At 45.7% G+C, this 17,662-nt stretch overlaps 1 protein-coding gene across 1 annotated transcript in view; it reads left to right on the top strand.

Annotated features, from left to right (window-relative positions):
- sympk (symplekin) overlaps positions 1-17,662 on the top strand; it is a 51,232-nt gene that overhangs the window by 25,941 nt on the left and 7,629 nt on the right. The window contains exons 13-22 of the mRNA XM_043680682.1: positions 502-737; positions 4,255-4,336; positions 4,429-4,542; positions 6,051-6,198; positions 7,702-7,862; positions 8,992-9,100; positions 11,264-11,364; positions 12,470-12,560; positions 13,528-13,635; positions 15,362-15,549. Coding sequence (XP_043536617.1) covers positions 502-737; positions 4,255-4,336; positions 4,429-4,542; positions 6,051-6,198; positions 7,702-7,862; positions 8,992-9,100; positions 11,264-11,364; positions 12,470-12,560; positions 13,528-13,635; positions 15,362-15,549 — 1,338 coding nt within the window. The remainder of the gene's footprint in view (positions 1-501; positions 738-4,254; positions 4,337-4,428; positions 4,543-6,050; positions 6,199-7,701; positions 7,863-8,991; positions 9,101-11,263; positions 11,365-12,469; positions 12,561-13,527; positions 13,636-15,361; positions 15,550-17,662) is intronic.

Raw genomic sequence — 17,662 nt, 5'->3', positions numbered from 1 at the left:
TGCCCTCTAGATTAGATTAGATTAGATTAGATTAGATTAGATTACTTACAGTGTGGAAACAGGCCCTTCGGCCCACCAAGTCCATACCGACCTGCCGAAGCGCAACCCACCCAAACCCATTCCCCTATATTTACCCCTTCACCTAACACTACGGGCAATTTAGCATGGCCAATTCACCTAACCTGCACATTTTTGGACTGTGGGAGGAAACCGGAGCACCCGGAGGAAACCCACGCAGACACAGGGAGAATGGGCAAACTCCACACAGAGAGTCGCCCGAGACAGGAATTGAACCCGGGTCTCTGGCGTTGTGAGGCAGCAGTGCTAACCACTGTGCCACCGTAGCTCTGGGGAAAAAGGCGATTCATCCTATCCATGCTCCTCATGATTTTATATTGGGAACTGCAGCACTTGTATCATTAGAAGTATTTAGATTGCCCTCTCTGGCCAGATTCTCTGCTGTTATGTTACAATTTTCTGACTTCCACTTCTCAATTCCAGATTCGTGTGAAGATTCTTGCCCGTCTCGTGACGCAATTTGATGGGAAGTTGAAAGGCAAGATGATGGATTTCATCCTGGAGGATATCCGGAACCGTGTGGACCTTGCGTTTGCCTGGCTGTACCAGGAGTACAACCTGTACCTGGACAAGTGGCCCAATGGCAATCTGGAGAATTACGATGAATGTTTGACCAGCTTACTGTCTGGGCTGCAGGAGAAACCAGACCAGAAAGACGGGTCAGTAACTATGCTGATAGAATCCACTCTCAACACTTCTAATCAAACTTTGCTAATTGTTTTTCCAGCTTTCTCCATCACCCTCTAAATATGCTGGGGTAGATTTCCTGTTGTACCTCACCAAAGTGACCATCCTTCTTGAATAAACCTGTACAATGTCATAGAGGTGTGCCACGCAGCAGCGGTGGCTCAGTGGTTACTGCTGCTACCTCACAGCGCCAGGGACCCGGGTTCAGTTCCAGCCTCAGGCGACTGCCTGTGTGGAGTTTGCACATTCTGCCTGCGTCAGGGTGTTTCCTCCGGGTGCTCCGGTTTCCTCCCACAGTCCAGATTGCGCAGGTTAGGGTGGATTGGCCGTGCTAAACTGCCCATAGTGTTCAGGGATGTGCAGGTTAGGTGCATTCAGGGGTAAATATAGGGTAGGGGAATGGGTCTGGGTGGGTTACTGTTCAGAGGGTCGGTGTGGACTTGTTGGGCCGAAGGGCCTGTTCGCTCATTGTGGGGATTCTATGCTTCTTACATAAAAAAAAAGACCCTTTGGCCCATCAGGTCTGTGTCTGTCTAAAACAAGAACCGTGCTATTCTTATCCCATCTTCCATCACTTCACCCATGCCCTTGAATGCTGGGTATCACATGTCTAGATACTACTTACATTATGTGGATTTCTGCTTCGACCAGCCTTGCAAGTGGGGAATTCCACATTCTTCCACAAAATGTCCTTGCATCCTCTCTAAACATCTTGCTTCTTACCTTCGAGCTGTGCACCCCCAGTCATTGATCCATGTTTGGGAGAAAGGTTTCTTCCTATCTGTGGCACTCATGGTTTTACACATCTCAATCATGTCCCCCCTCAGTCTCTTCTGTATCAAGGAATACAACTCCAGTCTGTCAATTCTCTTTTCATAACTACAACTCTCCAGCCCAGACAACATCCTGGTAAATGTCCTCTAAACTCTCACCAGTGCAATCACATCCTGACCATAATGTGGATTCCAGAACTGCACTAACTGTGGTCTATTTAACATTTTATACAGTTCCAGCATAACCTCCCTGCTCTTACACACTCTGCCTTGGTTACTAAAGGCAAGTATCCCATATAGAGTCAGAGAGATGTACAGCACGGAAACAGACCCTTCGGTCCAACTTGTCCATGCCGACCAGATATCCCAACCAAATCTAGTCCCACCTGCCATATACCTTGTTAACCACTTGATTGACCTGTCCTCCTACCTTAAGGGACTAGTGGACATGCCCACCAAGGTCGTTCTGATTCATGGTGTTTCCCAGGGTCTTGTCTTATACTTCATTTATTTCAAACAGCTGTGAATATTAGATTATTTGGTTATGGAGTGGATCACAACATCCGGAGTTTAGTCCTGTTCTGATTAGATAGATTAGATTCCCTACAGTGTGGAAACAGGCCCTTCGGCCCAACCATTCCACACCGAACCTCTGAAGAGTAATCCACCCAGACCCATTTCCCTCTAACTAATGCATCTAACGCTACGAGGCAATTTAGCATGGCCAAGCCACCTGACCTGCACATTCTTTGAATTGTGGGAGGAAACTAGAGCACCTGGAGGAATCCCACGTAGGCACTGGGAGAATGTCCAAGCTCCACAGAGACAGTCACCCGAGGCTGGAATCGAACCAGGGACCCTGGTGCTGTGAGGCAGCAGTGCTAATCACTGAGTCACCATGCCACCCTCAAGATTAGATTCCCTACAGTGTGGAAACAGGTCCTTCAGCTCAACAAGTCCACACTGACCCTCCAAAGAGTAACTCACCCAGACCCATTTACCTCTGACTAATGCAGCTAACACTACGGGCAATTTAGCATGGCCAATTCACCTGAATGGGCACATCTTTGGACTGTGGGAGGAAACCCATGCAGACATTGGGAGAATGTGCAAACTCCACACAGACAGTCGCCCGAGGCTGGAATTGACACCGGTCCCTGGTGCTGTGAGGCAGCAGTGCTAACCACTGAGCCAGCGTGCCACCGTGCAGTCATCCAGTATATAGCATAGACTTGCTATATACTCGGTGACTGCAGGAAATTATGGATGGGACCTCGGACATTCTTGATAGATTTGGCTTATCGATACACCATCTGCTGAACGTTTTGGGTTGTGTGGATGAAGAGAACCTGCCTGTTGTCACTGGGAGCTCTGGAATGCAGGCCTAAGCCAGGTTGGTCACTCAAATGTAAACTTTAGAAAAATTGATGATTATTTGTTTCAGGCAGCTGACTTCTGCTTTGTAGATGCACTCCTGGCTGACCTACCACTTTAGAATACTTAAGTTCATTTAAAACTCTGTCCAGGTCATAACCCACGGCACACGTCAGGCCTGTGCTTGCTGGCCCACATTGATACCCAGTCAGTCGGCACTTTGACTTAAAAATTCTCCTTCTCATTAAATTCTCTCCATGGCCTCGGTCTACCAATCTCTTCCTCCAATGATCTGTAATCTTCACCCCGGCCTACATTCCCCTTAAACATCTGTGCTCCTCACATTTCAACATCCTGCTCACCCCTGATTAATGTGCCACCTTGACCAAGCTCATGGTCATCTGTGTGACTGTACTATGGCTTTAAGAAGTGTATTTTGTCCTGGTTTTTTTTTTGAAGAGAGGTTTTAAGTCAGAGGTGAGGAGCTGCCTAATGAAAGCCCTTAAAGTAAACAGCATGTGAGATGTTGTTTTTTTTAAAGTTTGGAACAATAGAAGCAGCCTGATTGGGTGGGGTCAATATCCCACAGAATCAGGATTTTTTTGAGTTTTTCAGTAGTGGTTGCTGGGGTCTGAAAGTTAAGTTTGGAAGCTCCAGTTCATCTCTCCCTGCTGCACTGTCTCTATTTCTCTCTGTTGCACTCTGTCTCTCTGAGGTTTCTCGATGATTTTCCTCCTGGGCTGGAGAATTGCCTGTGAGACAATCTATTTTCCTGAATTTGCCTTTGTCAAGGGTGTGTTTATGGGACGTTACCATATTGGAACAGTTACTGTTCAGTAGTAAAATAATCTATTTCAGCTTTCCAACAGAGTTAATTATTCCAATCGCTTCCTTTTTTTGTCATATTTTAACTACAATGTTTTCGCAAAGTGTGTTTTGCTTCAAATCTGGTAGTTTGACCAATCAAATTGCATCCTGAAAACAATGCCTTACACTTAGCCTAGACTTCATAACATTTTCTTATTTTAAAGGTATCTTAGCATATTTTGAGGAAGTTTGTTCTGGTCCACAACACCCGTCATATCTCCTTGTGTGGCAGATTTTGTGGGATAATGCCTCTGTGAAGTGTTTTGGTGCCTTTTCTACTTTTAATAGTGCTGTATAAATACACATTGTTGCTTTCACCCACCATTCATTCCAGTCTTTTCATATGCCATTAGCGCAATAGCAGACCCTTGATATTAGCAAGGATGTATTATGGATGTGTGCTTCCCAAATGCTGCAAGTTTGTTGTTGTTGTAATTTCTGATCGTTTTTCTCACTGTCCATCTTCCTCCATTAGGCTGTTTACCAAGCTGGTTCTGGAAGCTCCGTGTATAACTGACAGTGCGTTAGAGGTGATCCGCAGGTACTGCGAGGATAAGGTGGGTGTCGGGATACTAGCAGTCGGCTGCGTTGTATACCCTTTTGTCAGTTCCAAAGTGCTGGTGATGACCCTCCCTTATCTTTCTTGCAGACTCGCATCTACCTTGGAATGTCAACACTAAGGGATCTGATCTTTAAGAGGCCTTCAAAGCAGCTGCAGTACCTCCATGTGCTGCTTGATTTGAGCTCTCATGAGAAGGATAAGGTGAAAGACACAAAATGCAGCCACCCCCGCTTCAGTTCTTATCTTCAATTTAATTATCCACCATTTCTATCTCACTCTGGTCTGTCTCCCCGCACCCCCCCCCCCCCCCATGCCCCAGCACTGTTTTCCTTCAGTCCTTAAGGGTCGAGAGTTGTGGCGCTGGAAAAGCACAACAGGTCAGGCAGCATCCGAGGAGCAGGGGGATTGACGTTTTGGGCATCAGTCTTTGCTGATGAAAGGCTTAAGCCTAAAACGTCGACTCTACTGCTCCTCGGATGTTGCCTGACCTGCTGCGCTTTTCCAGCGCTACACACTCGACTCTGAGCTCCAGCATCTGCAGTCCTCCTTTCTTCCTTCATTCCTGAAGGCTCAGACTGTCACTGGGCAGCTCTTCCGTGCCCACTCTCAGCCTTCCTGTAATAACCTCTTATTAGCTTCCTAACTCAAGTAGGCCCAGTGTTCACCCTTGGGCTGCTGCACAAAGGTAGGCTAGTTCAACACAGAAACTGGGCCTGCATCTGTTGAGTATCAAGAGAGCTCTAGCCCACTCCTGCCTCCAAATCTGGTGGTAGTTTTCAAGTCTCACCACAGAGTGTGGCGAACACCCACCTAAACTGACGCTGAAGTGCAGTACTGCTCTATACTCTCAAGCCTTTTAGTTCAGTTGTGATTGTCTCCCCTCTGGAATGGGTATAAAAGATATGATGGTGTTTTCATAGAATAGAAAAGAATCCTAGAATCCCTTCAGTGTGGAAGCAGGCCATACGGCTCATCGAGTCCACCCTGACCACCCGAAGAGCGTCCTACCTTGACCCGACCCCCGTCCTTGCAACTCTGCGTTTCCCACGGGGAATCCACCTCGCCTGCAGAACTCTGGAAACTCTGCCATTTAGCACGGCCAATCCACCCTGACCTGCACATCTTTGGACTGTGGGAGGAAACCGGAGCCCCTGGACTTCGCACAGTCACCCGAGGCTGGAATCGAACCCATGTCCCTGGTACTGTGAGGTAGCAGTGCTAACCACTGAGCCACTGTGCCGGTGGTTCGAGAAAATTATTTGGTAGCTTTCCCCTAGTGTCCTGGCTAATATACATCCTTCAACCAGCATTTAAGGAAACCTTGTTATCAGATTGCAGTTTTCTGGCATGATGTAAGCATGCTTTGCCACCTACGATTACACTTTGATATTAGCTCTTTGGCTATAAATGCTTTGATTTGTCCCAATGGTTGTGAGAGGCACCATATAAATGAAAACGGTTTATTTCCTAAAACCCCAGGCAGACTAAGGCCAGTTGTAGCCACGCCTGCTCCAGCATCTGAGAAAGAGCTGAAGAACCATAAATGGCCGTTGGCAGCTGGGATGCTCTTTACCAACAGCACCCTCCTGCTAGATGCTTTGATTCATTGGACCATTGGGAACCACCTGTTTGTAAAATGAGGGTGTCTAAAATGGAAAACTGGGCTGCCTCCCGCCAACCTGTTCACTGTGAGGTGTCTCCTTCTCCAGGTCCGCTCCCAGGCACTGATGTTTATCAAAAGAATGTACGACAAGGAGCAGCTACGTGACTACATTGAGAAGTTTGCCCTGAATTACTTGCAGCTGCTAGTTCATCCCAACCCACCCTCCATCCTCTTCGGGGCTGACAAGGATACAGGTGAGAGTTCTACACGTGGCCGTGCACCTGTCTGACTGTGTGATAGGTGGCTGGGGACATTAAGGGTGCTTTGTTTCTTGGCTCGATGGAGGGCAGTTAGGAGGTGGAACACATTGCTATGGGTCTGGAGTCACGTGTAGCTCAGACTTGGCAAGGGCATCAGTTTCTTTCCCTCAAGGACATTCCTGAATCAGGTTTTTTTAAAAAAATCATTCTTGAGAAGGTGGTGATGAGCTGCAGGCCACATGCTGTGGGCTGATCCACAATGCCACTTGGGGCAGGGGATTCCCCCGGTGAGTATTTTCGGGCAGTCAGGAGTTGTCTCATGGTCACTACTTCCTGATTTTTATTGAATTCAAATTCCAGCACCTACCATGAACCCACATCCCCAGAACATCACCAAATAACAGTACCTCAAGTCATCATTTCCCCTGTGCATGGATAGAGTGATTTAACCCCAGGGCATCAATGTGGACTTCACCAGTTTCCTCATTTCCCCTCCCGCCACCTTACCCCAATTCCAACCTGCCAGCTCAGCGCCATCCTCATGACCTATCCTATCCTCCCAATCTTCATTCCTACCTATCTGCTCCACTCTCCTCTCCGACCTATCACCTTCATCCCCACCCCCATCCACCTATTGCACTCTGTTACCTCTTCTCTTTCCCCCCCCACACCCATTTATATCTCCACCCTGGAGGCTCCCAGCCTCATTCCTGATGAAGGGCTTTTGCCCAAAACATCGATTTTCCTGCTCCCCGGACCTGTTGTCCTTTTCCAGCACTGCTCTGATCTAGTCTCTGACCTTCAGCATCTGCAGTCCTCACTCTCACCTAGACTATGTGATAATGTGCCTGATGAAGGAACATGGCTATGAAAGCCTGTTAGATAAACCTGTTATAACCTGGTGTTGTGTGACTTCTGACCTAGACAATAGAGATCAAGACAACTTAGCCTCACCACATAGTCCTGAGTATTTGCAAAAATGTAATCATTCTTTTCCCTGTGTCAGCGCAGGTTTCCTCCAGGTGCTCCAGTTTTCTCCTACAGTCCAAAGATGTGCAGGTCAGGTGAATTGGCCATGATAAATTGTCCACAGTGTTAGGTGCATTAGTCAGAGGGAAATGGGTCTGGGTGGGTTACTCTTTGGAGGGTCGGTGTGGACTGGTTGGGCCGAGGGCCTGTTTTCACACTGTAGGGAATCTAATCTAATCTAACCCAGTCAGTCCTACACGTGACTCCAGGCCAACTGCTCTTTGAAATGGCCCAGCCAGCCACACAAGGGCAATTAGGGCTTGGCACAAGTGCCAGCCTTGTCCAGTGACACCCATGTCCAGTGAGAAATGGTTTAGGTGGGATGTTGGTCAGCTGACCGAGGAGGTGGTGGTATGTAGATTATCTGTGCGGATCAGCGGTCTGGGTTGGGAACATGTCTGAACGGAGTCTGGTTTTTATTTTAAGTTTTTTAATTTAATCTAAAAAAAAAAATCCTTTGACTGACAGAGGTGGCAGCCCCTTGGACGGAGGAGATGGTGAAACAGTGTCTCTACCTGTACCTTGCTCTGCTTCCCCAGAACCACAAACTTATTCATGAACTTGCTGCCGTCTACACCGAGGCCATCGCTGACATTAAGCGCACGGTGTTGCGTGTCATCGAGCAGCCGGTAAGTCAGGAGATTGCTGCTTCAGCCCCCACGTCCAGAGACCTGATCACCCAATCAGGTTGACATTCCCAGTGACCTTGTGAGGGGGAGCTGCACTGGCAGAGGTAAATTTCAGATGGGTCTACCTCTGACAGATGGATGTGAAAGTCTCGTTTAAAGAAGAGCAAGGAAGTTCCCCTCAGTGCCTTGGTTGTTATAGATCCGTCTGAGTTGGTTAGCTCGCTTGGCTGATTTACGACGCCGAGGGAGGCTAACAGCACCTTCAGTTCCTGCACTGGCTCAGGCTACCATCTCATCCAATGAATAAAAGAAACATTTTGGCCAAAATTCCCTTGCTGTCATAGTCACTGAGTCATGGAAACAGAACCTTCGGCCCAACCAGTTGATGCCAAACATAATCTCAAACTAAGCTCGTCCCACCTGCCTGTGCTTGACCCTCATCATTGAAACCTTTCCTATTCATGTACTTATCCAAATGTCTTTTAAACATTGTAATTGTACCTTCATCAACCACTTCCTCAGGAAGTTCATTCCATACGCGAACCATCCTCTCTGTAAACAATTTATCTCTCATGTCTATTTTAAATCTTGCTCCTCTCACCTTAAAAAATGTACCCCCTAATCTTTAAATCCCCCACACTACGGAAAAGACAACTAATAATAACCCTGTCTATACCCTGGCTGATTTCATAAACTTCTATAAGGTCACCTCTCAGGCTCCTACAATCAAGTGAAAGAGGTCCCAGCCTTTCTTTATGACGTAAACTTTCCATAACCCCCGACCCCTGCCATTGCTTCAGCCTCAATTGTGCTCGAGTGTCTGGAGTGGGACTTCAACCCACAGCATCTTCATTGGTCATGAAGCTCTGAGATACTGAGTGGTTGCCAAAAGCGTGATGTTCCTTTTCTTTTAACATGATAGCTTGTTGAATAGTTAACGTGAAGGCAGCTTGGGTCCCTTCCCAAATTGCTCAATTCCTGCCAAGTGGCTCTGCCTCATTTTTCTAATCCTGGATTTGGTTGGCAGTCTTTAGTTCAGTTGATGGTGTAATGCAGAAAGAAAAGAAAGACTCACAAGGAATGCGTTTCCACATTGGTGTTGTAACCCTTTGTTCTCCTGTTGCTTCAGATCCGAGGGATGGGAATGAACTCACCTGAGCTGCTTCTGTTAGTGGAGAACTGTCCAAAAGGAGCAGAAACCCTTGTGACTCGTTGCCTGCACATTTTGACAGACAAAGGTGACCTTGGAGCCTTGTGTTGCTCTCTGCCTGTATCAATTTCACCAGTTTATCCACATCATATGATTTCTTTATCTGTTAGGTTTAAACAGTGCAGTAACGCTGCATGGAATACAGCAAGTCCTCACTTAAAGTTATGGTCGCTTTCCTGAGAATCATGACTTTAAGTGAGTCGCAGTTTGCCACAGGATGCGATATTAAAGCCACAGTAATAGGATCATAGAGTTGTACAGCATGTCTGTCCCGATGTTGGGTCCCTTTGAGCATTTCTGTACAAATGTACAAGTTGAAATACCGTACCGTGCGTGGATTGCACTAGGTATTCCGAGCTGAAATACGTGGAAATACATCGCTAAATGTAAAAATAATACAATTCGCAGGATACTCACTCTACAGTTATTAAATTGACCAGTTTTCATTTAGTATCAGAAGTTCATTGGTGCAGCCGAGAATTACCTGCACTGACCTACATTTGCCACTAGATGGAGGCCGAACTTCTTTGAGAGTTCAGAATGGGAGAGAGGTCCAAGGCAGAGAGAGAGAGAGAAACAGAACCCGAGGCACTCAGGAGGGGAGCAGGGGTCCAGGACTCGGGTTGGGGCTGGGAACAAATGGAGGAGGCATTGTCTGGGAGCAAGAGCGGGAGGCAAAACCAGGAACCAAGGGCTACAGCGGAGGAAGAAGGATTGAGAGTAACAGTGGAAGTACCAAGGGAACGGTCATGTGCAGGCAGGCCACAGATCAGGAAGTCTGTGTCAAAAATGATGTTGCAGTGAAATTAGTAATGTTAAATGGATATCTTTAAACGACCCACAGTGTTGAGTGGGGACTTGCTGTTTGAGATCATGGCCAATCCGTGCCTAAATACTGTTTGACTTTTGTTGGCCAAAGATATTGTCAGTCTCTGGTTTATAATTAACAACAAAAGCTGTTAGCAGAAGGGAATTCCAAATATCTTTGTATGGGGTAAGTCTTTGAACATCACTTCTGAAAGGCTTGGCAGTAACTTGGTGCAAGCTCTGGTCTAACTCTCTCTCTCTGCTGTTACCCTGTCAGATTTCCCAGGTACACAGCCCTCGTTTGTGGTGTTGATGAGCCATGTTCAGAGGAATCTGCGGAAACATTCTATTCCATCTTCCTCTTCTGTTTTTGGAAGGAAAGGATGCTTTAGGGCGAGGAAATGTGTGTTTTATTTATTGTTTACGCTCAGGATGTGGATAAACCTCTAATCCCTTAAGAGCACTAAAACGCAACTATATGTGGGAATAGAGCCACACTTAGGCCAGGGAGAGGGTTCCCCTCTGAAGGACATTAGTGAAGCATTTTGGGTCTTCATGATGATTGGGGGGAGCGTGATAATGTTGATGAACCAATAATCCAGAGACCCAGGCTTATGCTTTGGGGACATGGGTTCAATCCCACCAATGCAAATGGTGAATTCAATGAAATATCTGGAATTTAGACAAACTAATCTAATGGTGTCCGTGTAACCATTGTGGATTATCACCAAAAACCTTTTTTTAAAAAAAAACAGAAATTGCCGTCAAAATGCAACAAGTTTGGCAGCATCCATAGGAGAATTAACATTGAGTGCAGTGATGGAGTCATCAGATGGAACAGTAACTCTGCTTTCTCCTCATTGATGCTGTAATTTCTGGTTTTGTCGCGAAAGCCCATCTGGTTCACTATTGACTTTAAAGGGAGGAAATCTGCTGTTCTTACCCGGTCTGACCCACGCGTGACTCCAGACCCACAGAAATGTAGTGGACTCTTAGTTCATCACCTCCTGCAATGGCCTAGAGAGCCCATTCAGTTCAAGGCCAGCTATGGAGAAGCAACAGATGCCAGCCTTGCCAATGATGCCTATATCTATAAAAAGAGAGAATCTGACAGCTTTAGTGGGTTTTTTTTGCTATGACCACAGAGAACTAGGTTCTCTTTAAATTCTGTTTCCAATGGAATTTTGAAGCCTTTAACATGCGGCCCACTATTCCAATAGTAACACAGTTCCAAGATCCTTGCCAGTCAACTTACCGACTGTGGCACAGAGTTTTGATGAAGGGCTACTTTGCTTCCCAGCATACTTCTTATCTCCTTCCATCAACCAGAATTCAGGGTTGAGAGGCCTGCATGTTGTCATGTAATGATTCTGTTTAATTCCAGTTCCACCATCACCTGAGCTAGTGAAACGAGTCCGCGATCTCTACCACAAGAGGGTCCCAGATGTCCGCTTCCTAATCCCCGTGCTTAATGGCCTCGAGAAGGTAATGAGTCAGCTCAGTGTAAAATAACTGCTTCTGATGTAGGTGTAGGCCGTGGTGTGCTGAGTACAGAAGGGATAGGTTCCATCCTGGTGGAGTTGGGGCTTGAGGAGAGAAATCCTGCCCATGGTGGGATGTTAGATGGCGGGATTCGACTGGCCGAGAGGGTCTCCAAACTTGACAGAGTGTGAGGGAATGGGTGGTTCTGGTTGGACACCTGTCCCAAATGCTGCGTGAGGCTACTGTCCTGTGAAAGGGCTGCTGATCTCTTCTAGCTGGTTCACCGGCGGCAGCGGGGGAGGGTGGGAGTGAATAATGCTAAGAGCACAGGTTCAGTCTCCTGGTCTGGTTGAGGTTGATTCTTGGGGCCTCCTTCTTCCTGACCATGTCCCACAGGGGTGTAATGGAACAAGTTGGGCGATGAGTGTTCTTCAGTCAGTGAGGATGCTGCATGAAAAATACAAGGACACTGGGAGGGTGGAGCTGTTGTGCACTTGATAGTGGTGACTTCGATCCACAGTGACTCGCTATCCTTGATCTGTTTGTTCTGTTTGCTGCTTCTTAAATGTGTGGGTCCTGTGGCGGTTATGGTTTTTGTTGACTTTTTTTTCCAACCACTTATTTTCTCACCCTCCAGGCGTTCTCCCTCCCCCCCCCCCCCCTCCCTGCCTCCCTGTACAAATCCCGCACGGTCAGCAGATTGATGCCTGTGGTGATCTCACACTGTGAATTTGATCTTATCGCGTGCATCTATCGGACAGGAGGCACTGAGTACTGATTGAGGAGAGGTGGCCTGTGTGGCATCACCATTCTATAATAGGGACAGTGCTGCTGCTGTCCAGCTGGGAGTAACTAATTAACTAACTAACTGGGAGCTGGAACTTCCTGGGTTTTTGTGGTGAGGTGCCACACTATGTGATGTATCTAACCACTAAACCCTTAAACAGAGGCTGAAGCAAATCCAGCCCCCTACCCCTTAACAAAAGGAAAGTCTCATCTTTGTCAAAAACTGAAGACAGCAACAGGACTGGAGAGTATAGTTCATATAGTGTGGCTCTGAAGAACGTTTCTAGATAATTAGTATCCTTGTACTGGCTGTCTTCCACAGAAAGAAGTAACCCAGGCCCTGCCCAAATTGATTAAACTCAATCCCATTGTGGTGAAGGAGGTGTTTAACCGGCTCCTGGGGACCACGCATGGTAAGTCTTGCCGCACTTCGCACTGAGGCAAGGAGGGAGGGAGGGAGAATGGAATTTGTGCAACCATGGGAATTATACTGGAGAGGACTTGTATCGGTCAGGAATGTTACTCTGAGAACAAGACTGGAATATTTAACAACTAATAACCTGTCCCAGAAGAGTTCCCTTTTCAGTTGTGCGGTCTGGAAATTGGAACATCAGTAGGGACAGGAGTCGGCCATTCAGCCCATCGAGTCAGCTCTATCACTTGACTAGACCATAGCTGATTTACCTCCAGACCAATTTTCCCCACACTGTCCCTATATCCCTTGATATCTAGAAATCCATTGATCTCTGTTGAATGACCTGAGCCTTCACAGTTCCCTAGGGTAGAAAATTCCAAAGCTTTGTAGCCTCTGAGTAAAGAAATGGTTCTTGACTCAATCTGCTATCATGTTATTACTCTGAGATTGTCACCCCCAGTTCTAGACATCACCCCTTACCACCCCCAAAATGCCTGTGTCTACCTTGCCCAACTCTTAAGAATTTTGTACATGTCGGTGATGTCACTTCCCATTCTCTAAGCCCTAGAAAATGTAGTCACTGTCTCCTCAATCTCCACTCATCGGATAATTCTGTCCCATGAATCGATCTGGTGAACCCAATCTGCAATATTACACTGTCTCTCTCTCTCTCTCCCAGTGCCTTTATGCAATATTAACTTTGCAGGGGGCTGGAGGGGATTGGTCGGTAATTTCACGCTGCGTAATATTATTGAGGGTGTGCAGGCAAAGGAAATGAAACATTACTGGGAGATAGTGTGATGTAACTGAGTGAGGAAATGATTTGGTTCACATTTCAGTGTTTTACAAATATTGCATACTCATTGTTTTTTTTTTAATAGATATTTTTATTAGAAATTTAACATTTTTACAAGTTTACAAAAATAAACGCATACTCATTGTTAAATATTGGTTTCATTTCTCAGTAGGTGAAGGTGTGTCAGCAGCAATTTCCCCTCTAACCCCAGGTGACCTGCTGATAGCTCTGCACAACATTGACTCCACCAAATGTGACATGAAGTCCATAATTAAAGGTAATCGTTACTCACAAATTTCCTTCTCATTCTGTCCCCCCTTCATCACCCATTGATGGCACAGCCCTAGGAAAGAATGTGAGACCTTTTACAAACTATCCAGGTTGGATATTGTTATGCGTGGAAGAAGTTAAATCAGAGGGGTGTTGGCTCGGTGATAACACGCTTGGCTTTTCAATGTCTGAGAATTGTAGGAAGAGAGATCCCGAGAGGACAGCTTTCTCTTTGTTCTTTGGAATATGGGGATCGTGACAAGGCAACTGTTTGCTCCCCATCCCATCACTCCATCGGAAATTGACTTTAAATAAAATCTGGTCCGCAGTAAAAGATATGACCATGAAAACTGCTGGTTTGTTCTTTTCTATTCTTGTTGGGCAATTGTTGTGCATCCTCAGTTAGCCTGGGCCATTACAGGGGGAGAGAGCAATTCAGAGTCAACCATATTGCAGACGCACATAGACAAGACCAGGTCAGGTTGGCAGATTTCCTTCCCTAAAAGTCATGAGTGAACTGATTTTTTTTTTTTACAATTGATGGTTACTTTGTGGCCCAGCACAGCAGATGTATTTATTTAATGTAAATTTGACCAGTGGCCGTGGTTCGATTTGAGCCTATTAGCTTTGACCTCCGGTTTTACTTGGCCAGTGACATTACCATTTCTCCTAATTTTAAATTTACTTAATGACCTGCCATGTCTTCATTTCATATTTCAAAGCATTTCGATGAGTTGGAGCGTCGAAGGCTGAGAGGTGACCGTGTAGAGGTTTATAAAATCATGAGGGGCATGCAGAGGATGAATAGCAAATGTCTTTTCCCCAGGGTAGGGGACTGCAAAAACTAGAGGGCATATGTTTCAGGTGAGAGAGGGAAGATTTAAAAGGGGCCTAAGGGGCAATTTTTTCCACGCAGAGGGTGATGCGTGTATAGAATGAGCTGCCAGAGGAAGTGGTAGGGGCTGGTACAGTTACAACATTTAAAAGGCATCTGGATGGGCATATGAATAGGAAGGGTTTGGAGGGTTAGAGGCCAAATGCTGGCAAGTGGGACTTGTTGGGAAACTTGGTTGGCGTGGACGGGTTAAAGCAAAGAGTCTGTTTCCGTGCTGGATGACTCTTTAACCAATTGACCTCATGCCATTAGTAATGTAATTAAAATTAATGTCCCTCAATTAACCCTTCTCATTTTGGAAAGATAGTTCAGTGATTATGTCTCCAGTCTAGAAATAGCAGAGGCTAATGATTCAAAGGCATTTGTTTTTGTTCAATTCACTCATTCATTTAACCGTACACTGACACTTGTTATTTTGTAGCAATGTGAATTTTCATTCGGGGCTTTGAGATTAATTTTAGATTAATCTAGATTAATTCAGGATATCTGGTTGGCATGGACGAGTTGGACTGAAGGGTCTGTTTCTGTGCTGTACATTTCTATGACTATGAGTTGGTTATGGAGTTACATTTGGTGGCAGAGACTTCAGTGGCCTGGGCCTTATTGATAAATTCCATCCTAAAATCCCCCTGGCTTTTTACTTTGTTAAGATGCTTCTAAAATCCGTAACTTTGGTCACCAATCCTAAAATCCCATTGTGGGTACAGTATTATATTTTGTAAAGCACTTTAGGATGTTTTGCTATGTTAAAGGGTACTGTATAAATGCACACTGTCAAAACTTTGTTTTGTAATTCATTTGTGTGGTTTGACTTTTTAAAAACTTTTTGTCTTTAAAGCTACGAACCTGTGCTTCGCGGAGAGGAATGTGTACACGTCAGAGGTTCTTGCTGTTGTGATGCAGCAGCTGATGGAACAGAGCCCACTCCCCATGCTGCTGATGCGAACAGTCATTCAGTCGCTTACAATGTACCCCCGGCTCGGGGGCTTTGTCATGAACATCCTGTCTCGGCTGATAATGAAACAGGTAAGAAAAAGACAGGGAAGGTACAGCTGAATGAGTGTTAACATCAACCAGTGCAAATAAATAACAGTAAACCGCATCGATTCAGAGAGAGATTCTATAAACTACAGCAATGAACTCACGGCCAACAGAGTCTGCGGTTAAAACGTAACATTGCTTCCAGAAAAATGCGTGAAGAATGATTACGTTTTTGCAAATACTCAGTACTATGTGGTGAGATTAAGTTGTCTCGTTCTCCGTTGTCTAGGTCAGAAGTCACATGACACCAGGTTATAACAGGTTTATATAAAACCACAGGCTTTCAGAGCCATGTTCCTTTGTCAGGCATGTTATCACATAGTCCAGGTGAGAGTGAGGACTGCAGATCAGAGCCTAGATTAGAGTGGTGCTGGAAAAGCACAGCAGGTCAGGCAACATCCGAGGAGCAGGAGAGTCGACGTTTCGGGGGAAAGCCCTGAATAGTCTGCCTGTTGTTACCTACACACTACCTGTTGTTAGCCACTCATAGTCTCCATTAACAGTTTTTCAGCCAGATCGTTATTGACTCCTTTGTCGAACTGTTCTTCTCTCTCTTCTGGATGTCTATCCCCACACATTGTTTACTACTTATCCCCTCCCCACTCTATCTTCTGCATTTAAGCCAACATTTCTTAGCTGCCATCACTTCCGAAGAAGAGTCACTCGACCTGAAACGTTAACTGATTTCTCTTCACAAATGCTGCTTTTGTTTTTTGTTTGTGATTCCCCTGTGGGATTTTTACCTGAAGTTTTGTGGTCGAGAGCTCCACTTCACACAGCAATGGCAGTTGTAGATCTCTGACCAGTGCTAACAGCTGTGTTTCCCCTTTAAATCATTGCAGTTTTCAAAACAGATACTGGGCATCACACTGGTATGTAGGTGAGAGATTTATGACAGTGGTGGATAGGGAAGGTGTGTGAAACCCTGTGAGGGTGTAGGAGGGGCTGAGAATGCAGGGGAGAGGGGAATCAGGTGGCAGGGAGTTTGAGCTGCATTCAGCAGCCATTGCTGCTTCAGAACTCGTGACCCCAACCAACCTTCTGGCTGACAGCCTTACGTGGGTTAGTAAGCACAGCTTGGGAAGTCCTGATCCCAAATCCCGATCTCGGGAAACTCCCGGCTGTTGCATTCAGTGCCTCAACTAATGCAAGTATCCCATACGCCTCATTAACCACCTGATCTGCCTGTTCTGCTGGCTTTAAAGATTTATGGACATCCACAGAAAGGTCCCTCTGTTGCCGGATACATCTGAGGGTCCTACCATTCGACATGTGCTCCCTTCCCATTTCAGTCCTCCCAAAATGAATAGCCTTATAATTGTCAGAATTATATTCTATTTGCCATTATTCACGTGTCAGCCCACCTGACCAGTCCGTCTGTATCTTCCTATAATGTAAGGCTTTCCTCCTTGCTATTTATCACACCATCGGGTCCTCTGCAAACTTGCAGATCATATCTCCTACATTCACTTCTAGATCATTAATGTACTCAACAGCGAGGGACTCGGCATTGACCCCTATAGTACACCACTGGACATAGACATCCAGTCACAAAAACACCCTTCCACCATCACCCTTTGCTTCCTGCCACTAAGCCAATTTCAGATCGAATTTGTCAAATTGCCTTGGATCACCTCAGCTCTTTGCTGCTTAATTGGACTTCCAGGTGATATCTTGTCAAAAGCCTTAATGAAGTCTATATAGACTACCTCAACTGTAGTAACCTCATCTACATACCTAGACACTTTGAAAAATTCAATCAGATTTGTTAGACCTGATCTCCCCCTTACAAAGCTACAATGACTATCCTAGATTAAGTTAAAAATCACACAACACCAGGTTATAGTCCAACAGGTTTAATTGGAAGCACACTAGCTTTCGGAGTGACGCTCCTTCATCAGGTGATAGTGGAGGGCTCAATCCTAACACAGAATTTATAGCAAAAATTTATAGTGTGATGTAACTGAAATTATACATTGAAAAATTGATTATCTGTTAAGTCTTTCATCTGTTAGAATACAGTGATAGTTCTTTCATGTGTAAATCACAAAACCTTTTTTTTAAAAAGTTGCATTCTCAGGTTAGCTGTTAACAATGG

This window comes from Chiloscyllium plagiosum, chromosome 41 (assembly GCF_004010195.1).
Source record: "Chiloscyllium plagiosum isolate BGI_BamShark_2017 chromosome 41, ASM401019v2, whole genome shotgun sequence".
NCBI lineage: Eukaryota > Metazoa > Chordata > Chondrichthyes > Orectolobiformes > Hemiscylliidae > Chiloscyllium > Chiloscyllium plagiosum.
Note: the sequence above shows the minus strand (reverse complement) of the source record. Positions and strands in the feature narration are given on the sequence as shown.